Raw genomic sequence first — 10,216 nt, 5'->3', positions numbered from 1 at the left:
TCATCTCTAGATATGCCAGGTTACTCTTCTAAAGTTGTTCTCAAAGGAGTGTTTATAAATAGAAACAAGGGCCAATATCTGTAGCTCTCTTTCTGGCCATCCCAAACTGAACACGACCCGCATTTCGTGCAGTAGGCTTTCCAGACAGAACTATACATGAGTGTTATTTGCAAAGAGTTTCAAATCTTGAAAGGGTGACTTGGTGCAAAATGCACTTAATCCTAACGAGTCGGCATTGTTGTTTTATCTTCCCCCCACACAAAGCGCCACATTACCAGATGGAAAAGTTTGTAATTGGATTGTGCTGAGATCCTTAAATCTGCATGTTCCTTTAATCCAAGAACAGTTGTATACATTGTTGACAGTCTCTTTTACGGTAAATGAGTGCAAGTAGAGAGAGGAGCTCAGAGTAGGAAAAAAGATGAAGCCCACCGAAATGCAAATTTTATTCGCAGTTGGTATGTTTATAAATATATATTACATTCTTACAATCTACAATACATTCTAAATACAGATGGATTCAATCAAGGCTTTTGTGGGTAGGGTGGGGTATTAAATTGGACAACCTAGGTTTGGTGGCTGTGAGAGACTTTGTAGTCAACTAAAGGCATGGGCTCAGTCTGCAAAACAAATGGAGATGGGGGGAGGGGCAAATCAAACCATAGTTTCTTGGCACTTTGCCACTGGTGATTAATTCTGGACCAAACAGATGACTCCAGTTTTAGGGCAGGAGGGCACTTCGGATTCAAAGGGCAATTACTGGAATTCTACTATATATACATATAAGAGGAATGAGAAAAGACAATCATCACCGCTGGGTGAAACAAATATTATTTACCAAGCTTAGCCATTCAGCTATTAGGGTGTATAGTGCTCCTCCGTGGCCTTCTTGCTGCCATATAAATACGCGCAGCAGTCGGTCTGAAGAAGTATGATCAAAACGGAAACGAACAACCTAGCCTCAAAAGGGGAAGGAGAACAAAGAGCCAGTCACTGTTGGTTTCCGAATTCAGCACAACTTATACCTACCCAAGAGAGAGTGGCCAACTTTGGTAAATGACAACAGGTAAAGCAAGTACCAAATTAGTTCCGATGGCTCCGTGCTTGGCAGAACTGCACTGTGGATAAATAAATGTGAACCTCAGGGAAGGGGAAAGCCACCAAACTTCCAAAGTAGATCAATGCTAATAAGTGCCCCCAGGATATCAAATGAGAGTGCTCCAGGAAAATGCTTGGGGAATACAAATTTTAACAGGAAAACCAGATAGAGTGGACTTCTTTAAAAGACCTTGGGTCTCTCAAACCTTTCCAAAGCAAACTTGGCTTTATATGAGCAGTACGTTGATTATAGATTATACCTTCTCCTATTTTACAAATTAAGAAATACTGAAAATTGGCCAGCAAAGTTTATTATCTCAGCATCCACTGAAAAAGAGAGCTTTCCGTTATAATTGTACGTGTATCCATTCTCAGTGCTTGGGAGATGATCATGCGGGTCTGTAAACAACTCAGTCACTCCCCCTCCACCAACCCCCTAGATTCTTTGGAAACTCATAACTCTGCAACTGAGGTTGCTGTGCTGCTCACACTGCAGTTGTCTGTCAGCTTTAAATTAACGTTCTCAGCTGGATGTCCTCTGCTTGTGTCTTGAATGACAAGCTTCCTTTCGTTGATCCGTTTAGTCCGAGCCCGATTTTCGCTTTTAACCACAGCCTGTGATATTGAACATTAGAACTGTGTGAGCTTTGTAATATCCAAACTGTGTTGGAGTTTGTTATTTTTATTGATTTCCCAGGAAAGCTCAGAGAATGAGATCTTATTATTTTGCTAAGGTTTATTTTTCCATGTTGCCATGCATCAGAAACCGCACACACATTTTGTTCCAGTCTCCAAGCCCATTAGAAGACTTGAACTGTATGAGCTGTCCAGTATCTCTGCTTTCTTAGCTGGTTTTGGGTTGCTTCTGGGGCTCCACTGAGGTATTATCCACCACTTGGCTCTCATTTGCCAACACATTTTTTGCCCCAAGACCCAAAATTAAAGGCAGAAAGGTGAGTGAAAACCAAAAACCAAAAAGGTCCATAGCATCTTATTACACACTCTCATGTAATCTCTCCATATAGTTTCTTAGCTCTTTGCACTCCCCAAGGTCCATATCCTGGCACACCCATTTAATATCGTCCTCACTACTCATCAGGATGGAATTGACGGTCGGGCACCCATCATCAGAGGAGATGGTGGTAAAGGTGGTGAATTTGACTCGTTTCCGCTTGGAGGTAGGAGAGGCGGTCGGTTCACTTTTCTGTTCTTTCCCTTCAATGAATGTGGAGTCTGATGACCTGAAGACTTGGCCATTAACGTTTTTTTGGGCATTTGTGTTGAGGAGATATTTGCTCTCCTCAAAGTCCACCCCTCTGTCAATGGCAGTGATGCACTCATCTTGTTGGGATGAGAAGTTAATGTGATTCTCCAGAAGCTCTGTCCTGTTGCTCAACCCAACCCAGTCATGAGAGTGGCTCATGCCTTCCTGCTCTTCAAAGGGGACCTGCTTGTGCCTGTACTTCAAAGCAAAGGTGACACAGTTGATAAGGAAGACGAGGATTGCCAAGCAAAAGACTCCCAACAAAGCATACATTCCTATCTCCAGATCACTGAGTCCTCTGGGTGACTGCACAAGGTCATTCTCTTCCAAGTCCCCATTGCTTCTTGGCAAGTCCACCTGTGCAGGGAAACTGGTGAAGTCTATTGGAATGTTCTGCAGATGGCTGTCGTCATCCAGAAGGCTTTCTCTGTCCTCTTTTTTACTTAAAATAGATCTGTCCGTGGTAGTTCCTTTACCTTCCATTCGGCCCACTGAGGAGCTGCTGTAATATTGCCCATCTGGCCTAGCTCTGTCCTGCAAGGTGGTTTTCTGACGCCGGTCGCTTGCATGGTTTTCCAGGTGGACACCAGCCCCGCTTTGCTTGCTGTCGCTGATATTAGGGTTGGCGTCGCTCTGTCCAAACTTGACTTTAATGCTCCCACTCCCAACAGCCAAGATGCTCTTCCTTTTGGATTTCTGGCATGGTTCACTGATCACCATCTCCACCTTCACCAGTGTCCCCTGGCCTTCAGTCTCAGCAGCGATCACGGGCCACTTGAATTTAGGGTCATGGTGAACGGAGACCACCTTTTCATCTAGAGAGGTAGCGATCAAGGAGAAGTCTTTGATGTCGTAAATATCCAGGGGCATGACAGCTCCATCGCTGAACTGGACCCAGCAGCTGATGGTTGCTTCCTGTAATATATAAAACACACACACACACACACACACAGAATAATCAGCAAGGGAAACATACTGTCTCCCCACCAATCCCCTCCTCCCCCCAAACCATTTATAAGCAGGACAGAAATACGGCTGAGCAAGAAAATTAATTCCTCACTGAGACTCATAAAAAATACTAGTTTTAAACACCCATTGGTAATAAGCTTTGTTTTCCCAGGAGATGCTAAAAGGGAGCTGTGTTCTCTGAGATCCATGGAGTCTACTTCAGCATGATAATAAATTGCACGTCAAAAGGCATTACCGGCTACTGACTTCATTTACTGCAGTTATATATTTAAATGAAAAAATATTTATTACATTATTTCTAAACTGCTTAAGATACAAAATCTCCTCTTATTATATGTAACATATGTTAAAAGCACCTAACCTAGCAAATAAAGCAACAGTGACTCCGGGTCTTCGAGCTTCGTTTTTGCCTTTTAGCATAAAAATGTTTTTACACAAGCTGGGTCAGTGGGGGTTGTTGTTGTTTAAGCAAAACGCTCAAGATAAATGTCATGCTTGCTGACAATGTAAAGCAAGACAATACTCTCCTTCGTTTAGATTAGAATTATGATGTCCTGATCTCACATCCTCTAAAGTCAACAGACACATTGTTATTGAATTCAGCAGGGGCAGGGTTGAGCCCGAATTCTGCGTCTTATACACACAACAGATTTTCACATGCGTCTAATGATTTTGGGACCCTCCATTTTTGGTTGCCAACTTGAGGGGGTCTCATCTTCAGAGGGCAGGTGCTCAGCACTTTCTGAAAATCAGGCCCTTTAAGGTGTCTCAAGTTGGCAACCAAAAGTAGAGACACTCAAAATTGTTAGTAACTTCTAAAAAGCTTGGCCGGCACATGCATACACCCACTCCAGATATTCAGTTGGTGTAAATCAGTGTAGCTCCATTGGAGTCTATTTCCACCATCTACATCTAACGATGTTATATGTATTTAAAGAGTAGATCACAGACCTGAAGAATAAAACAACCAACCAAAAAAACAGGCTGTTTTTACATCCTAACTCAATGCACATGCGGAGAGTAAACCTTTTTCTTTGTTTTTTAACATCATGTTTACCAGTGGTTCTCCCGTACAGGTCACAGGAGAGAGCCTATACTGTAATAGGATTCTCTGCTGTTTTAACTAAGGGTCTGATTCTGAAATCCTTACTCAGGAAAAACTCCCAGCATCCTCAATGGGAGCTTTGCCTGTGTCCTTATTTCAGGACCAGGCCCTAAGACTTTGCTGGCTCTGTCATAAATCCTGGCTTTGTGTTTATTAATCTTCAGATGTTTCTTGAAGGCCACACGGAATTTATGGCATCAACTCTCATCCTCCCTCTGTGCTGCTTAAACCAGCATAATCATTTAATAATTTCACATTGCTCTCCTTATTGGGAACGTGCTTTGAAATATAATGTGCTAAGCAAGGGGAGTAATTGGGCACCGATCAAAACTCGTACAGCCCTGCCAGGGTGAACATTTTCCTTTCTGGTTTGTTACATTTTCGCCAGCATTCCGAGTGTGCCACTGCACCCAGAAGAGGGATTCAAAAAGACTTGATTTCTTGGAACTGAAATGTCAGAGCAGTGTAGCATGCTGGGGCTAAATGCCATCAAACCCAGCTTCTGAGCTGATTTCAAGGTAGAGTGTTTAGCTCCACATGTCAGCAATGGATTAGCTCATTGGCTCTGTTTCTAGCTGCATGGCATCATCTTCTTAGCTCTTGGAAGTCTATGGGAACCTGATTTTTATTGCGCTAAAAAGACACAGCCCTATGTTACTTCTCATCCACCAGCTCAAGGATAAAGCCCTGTGATGAATTAGAATCTCTCCCCAGTTGGTCAGAATTCAAATGTATTTACCCTTATCATTTACCTTTAAAGCACAAAATGTGTTTAAACATAAAGGGCCCAATTCGTCCTGTGTCACTCCATGGTCTTCCCTGGTGTAAACCCATTGATGACGTTGATATAAAAAATAAGTAATTTCAAATGCAGACAACAGTGTAAGAAAGAACAAAGATCAGTCAGTCACTGATGGCAAATTTGTTAAATGATCCAATGTTTTCAGACTCCATGAGCTGTCTGAATGTGGACAGCGCAGGACTGCTGAGTGCCAGTACATGAGTGCACCATGTGATTCAAGCACTCAGGTCCCCAGCAAAGCGGTTTCAAAGTGAGGGTGGGAGAGAGAGCAGCGCACTGGCTGAGCATCACACGGGATCGGAGTTTGAGTCCGGCATTCCTGGGACCCGCAAGAGTTCACAGCACAGACAGGAGGAAGTGTCTGGTGTTGCTCATAAGGGAAGGCTCAAGCAAATGCCGGAACAAAGCTGATGGCCCCTGGTGGGAGCATTACCCGGCTGTCCTCAGAAACAGGGGCTTTTGAAGGGATGGGGATGAGCAGAAGGGAAGTGAGAGACCTTGTGGCCCCTGACAAAGGAGACAAGGGGTGACTGAAAAATCAGCCCTTGCTTAAGAAACCTCCATAACATGGGTCAGTAAGAACGGGAGGTTCTCAGGGGCATTTTGAAATACTCGTAGCAAGTAACTAAAGATGGAGGTGGCTGGCATTATAGCAAGTCCAGCCCCATCTGTTAGCGGTTTACAGCACAAGAGACCCTGCTCTGTTCTCATTTGCACCAGTGTCAATCTGGAATAATTCCACCACCACCAGCAGTTACTCCAGTATGAATGAGAGAAACTGGATCACAATAGTTTACTGTGGGGAAATACAGCGCTCTTTCCTTTTTTATCTCCAGACTGGTGCATACATAGATGTCCGCCCCGGCCGGAGCTTGAGGGGCGGTGTGTTCATTTGGATGGAATAAATGGGGCCAGAGACCCCAACAGCGGGATGGGCGGGTTATGTTGTTTATTTATGGCATGTGACTGGGTCGTCTGTGGGGCTTTGCGTTATTTATGGGCTGTGAACCAAAGAGACGGAGAGGGTTTGTTTGTTGGCACTTGGATTTTTGTTTTACAGGCATATTGCCTTTTTTTTATGGGAACGTTGTTTTTCTATTAAGGCGCCTGGTGACCTTCAGATGTAGGTGCCTATAAATTACAATGTTTTGCTAGAATATTATTAATAAAAGGCCACCTGATCCCATCAGCTTAGCTGGCGGGAAATGCTGAGGAGATTGGGGCTCAGAAGTGGCACTGGGTCCTTGTACCTGCTTTGGTGACTGAAGAAGTTCCTGTGCTACTGCTGTAGCAAAGATGGCTTTATTACTCCCTGGGCTGAGCTGCAGGGAGAGCGACAATCCAGCTACCAGCTGGACTCCGAGGTCTGTTATGGTCACCTTCTCATCCAGAACTGTCACGGTCTTCTCAGCCAAGATGGCGTCCGAAAGAGGGGACAGGATCTGAAAAGAGAAATCGCTGTTAGCGCTGGATGTTCTTGGATAGCACCTAGCACCCCAATGGACCCTCCGGTGCTATTGTAATACAAATAAATAATCAATTGTACTATTCATTAGTGCACAGATTTAATATTAGGGCTATCTTTATACAATAATAATAAATGATATGTTAATCAATTGTCATAAACTGATATAGAGTCCAACAAGTAAACAGGCTGCTTACGAACATATACAACACCTTTTACTAATGCGCTTGTAACTGCTATTCACATCTGTAACATGCTTAGAACATCTATTAATCATTTATTAATAGAGTTGGGAGATATTTTTTCAGCAAGTAGTACATTCGCTTAAAAATGCACATTTTGAGTCACCGAAATTATTTGTGAATTCAGGTCAAACTCAGGGAATAGTTTCGGCTAGAAAAAAAATATTTCCCCCTGGAAATGACAAAACGTTTTGTTTCGACATTTTCAAAACGAACCATTTGGAATTTCATTCCCAAATGACGTTTGCAATGTTTCGTTCAACTAAACACATTCTGGGGGTTCAGTTTCTGTGATAAAACCAGTTTCAGTTACAAAGTAATCGATTTGTTTCCAGGTTTTTCAGTTCAGCCACCACACTGAAAAATCAGTTGTTCACTCAGCTCTCTTTATTAACCCTTTCTAAGTTCATTATAAATGTAACTGTAATAGTATGTGCAATTAAATTGGTAATAATTAAAAAAGTATGGGTGGGGGGGGGTAGAGGTAGGAAAACCTTTTACTAAGATTCTAAATATCACCAGACAATTTGTAAACAATTAGTAGAATGAGTTTCATTCCAAATTCTTGCCCTGCGGAACTAAAGGATAAGAGCACACTGCAGAAAACGGTTGTGACAATGGGACAGAAACATAGAAAGGAGGTTTGTTCTGACTAAAGGGATCTGAATACACTGAGCAGGAGAAGTTGCCAGACTGAGACACCACTAACCACAGACTTGTATTTAGAAGGGGGCTTAGTTTAATGATGCTTGTGCGGTGGGCTACACTTTGCCAAACAGGTTCTTTAAACATACCGAGCTATCAGTTTCTTTCCCTTTGAATTCCCTTTTCAGAGTCACTCAAGATATTTATGTGCCCTTGTAGTGAGAACTGCAAGTCCCAGAGTCTCGGAGGCCTATAAAAAAGACCTTTTTATTGAGGCTCCCAAGCGAAGCAGCCCCAGAAGCCCACTTCCCCAGGACCGACAATCAGTGCGGTCAACACTTGAGATGCAGCTATCTAAGGGGCTGTCCTGAAAGTCCGGGGTCATGAACATACCTGAAGATGAGGCAATTATCTTCCTTTTAGCCCAATGCCTGCTGATAGGTTGTCTAGTTAGGAGTACGTATAGGAGATTTATCCTTTCAGTTCTGGGACCTCGCTTCCCAATCCAGTGAATAGGTTACCAGAACAGGTGTTAGCAGAGCTAGCTTCTGTTTTTTGGCTCTGCCACTGACTCTCTGTGTGACCTTGAGTAAGTCATTTAACCTCCCTATGTCTCAGTCTCGCCATCTGTAAAATGTAGTTAATGGTCCAAATTCTCAGCTAGCGTTAATTGGCATAGGTCCACTGAAGTCAATGGAGCCACGCCAATTTACACCAAGAGAGAATTTGGCCCAATTACACTTATTCTCATCCTTTCTAAAGCACCTAGAGACGCTTGGCTGGAAAGCACTATCTGAGCACTGATTGCTATTATTGCTTTGTGGGTGTCCCTGTCCCTGTAATGTTTATATTCTGTAACACGACTTGAATTTCAATAATTTCAATCCCAGGCTTTCATATTTCATATTTCCATCCTAATTCTTCAACCTGCCCTAGTTAATATCAGCTTTAGTGCCTTGCTTTGTCAATTTAGGCCCTGACAATATGAAGTTATTTCACCAGCTGCCTCCCTTGTGATATCTGCAGTTGTGGATCTGGTATCAAAAAAGTATTAGTCAAATATAGGCAGAAATGGGTTCTGATGTTACATGGAATGGGATAAAATTACTGAAGCCTGAAACCCACATGCTTCAGGACATAGGTTGATCAATAGCTGGGAAGAGAAAGTAACCTGTCCCATCCCCCCACCCAGGAGAGTATTGCACCAGTGAGTGTATTAGGCAGGTTTTTACACTTTCCGCTGAAACATATGGTCTTTGCTTCTGTTGCAGAACAGACACTGTGCTAGATGCATGATCAGTGGTCAATGGCTACATTCCTGTGTGTTCAAATGCTAGTTTTTATGTGTGACTGTATGGCTGGTGAAAGCCCTTGAGACCGAAATCCTCTCATTAGCCGCAGAATAGACACAGCTTGGACACTGTCCATGCAACCTTCCCTACTCATGTGCCTCAACCTTGACTCAAAGGTTCACCATCTCAGGGGGAGAGGGTCATTCAGCCTTCAATCCCATTCAGTCCATGGCTTCTCCACTAAGACTGCCAACAAGGAGGCATATTTGTGCCAGTCATGGTGTTTTTGATGATGTGGGCACAGTGCCCACTGCCCAGTGGACGACTCAGACCACCACTCAGTTTTGACATAGGCTGCCAAATAGGCATCGGATGGCAGAAGCTTTCAGATACTAGTAGCCCAGGCCAGATTCAAAGCCAGGACCCAGAGTAACAGTGAAAAAACTTTGTAGACTCTTCCCGATACCCCAATTCCTGTCTTCCTATCTAAGAGAGTCCCTTGAAGCCCCAACCCCTGTGGGGGGAGGAGGGAAGGGAGGTGTGGTGGTATATCCAGTTATAAAGATAAGAACAACTTGTAAAATTCAGATCTGGATCCAGGTTTAGATTTCATCCTCTGTCCCACCCCAGGTCTGAGGGTGTTGGATCTGGGAGAGATTGGTTTGACTCCATTTCTATGCTCCTATTCCTAATGAAGGGACTCCCCTGGTGATGCTTGCCAAGTGCTGTTCTCAGGAGGGCAGGGTAAAGCCTTGTACACCAAGGCGAAGGTGGAGGGGGAGCCCAGCAGCCAGTTTTCCCTACCTGAATTGTCGTCATTCCAAGTTCTTGTCCAATCAAAACCTGTCCGCCTTGCAGCTTAGCGATTCTGGGCTCCTCCACCTGCATGAAGTCACTCACCAGCTCTGTGATATCCACCTGCCAGTCAGAGCCTAGCAAATAGCTCAGCTGGCCACCTGGGTCAGAGGGCTCGGCTACAAACTGTGTGAGGACTCGCACCATGGCGTGTTGGTACTGCAGGGTGCAGCCTCTGCCCTTCCGCTCGTCCTCTTCTTCGTCGTCGCTGTCTCGGGCTGGTCTGGGGAAACAGCAGCATAAAAAAAAAATCAACCAACCCAAGGAAGGAGGGCGAGGCTGTGTGCCCGGCTGCAACAGCTTGTTAAGCACTGATAGGAGCATCCAAACAGGGAGCTCCTCAGCTCTTTCCTCTCTCTTGCCCGGCACACCCAGGCTATGTCCAATCCTGCAGCTTCTTCCTCTAGAACATTTCTGACAGAAGTCATAGTCCCTCATCTCCCCGCAGGATGACGTAGCTCCTGGTTTCTCTCACCTTC

At 44.2% G+C, this 10,216-nt stretch overlaps 1 protein-coding gene across 6 annotated transcripts in view; it reads right to left on the bottom strand.

Moving 5' to 3' along the window:
* Positions 1-427: 427 nt before the first annotated feature.
* Positions 428-10,216, bottom strand: part of TMEM132D (transmembrane protein 132D) — a 417,065-nt gene continuing 407,276 nt past the window's right edge. For all 6 annotated transcript variants that reach the window (XM_065568628.1, XM_065568629.1, XM_065568627.1 and 3 more), the window contains 3 exons: positions 9,687-9,960; positions 6,489-6,680; positions 428-3,277 (listed from right to left, as the gene is read on the bottom strand). In XM_065568628.1, coding sequence (XP_065424700.1) covers positions 2,093-3,277; positions 6,489-6,680; positions 9,687-9,960 — 1,651 coding nt within the window. In that variant the 3' untranslated portion in view covers positions 428-2,092. The remainder of the gene's footprint in view (positions 3,278-6,488; positions 6,681-9,686; positions 9,961-10,216) is intronic.

The sequence above is a fragment of the Chrysemys picta genome, chromosome 15, assembly GCF_011386835.1.
Source record: "Chrysemys picta bellii isolate R12L10 chromosome 15, ASM1138683v2, whole genome shotgun sequence".
NCBI lineage: Eukaryota > Metazoa > Chordata > Testudines > Emydidae > Chrysemys > Chrysemys picta.
Note: the sequence above shows the minus strand (reverse complement) of the source record. Positions and strands in the feature narration are given on the sequence as shown.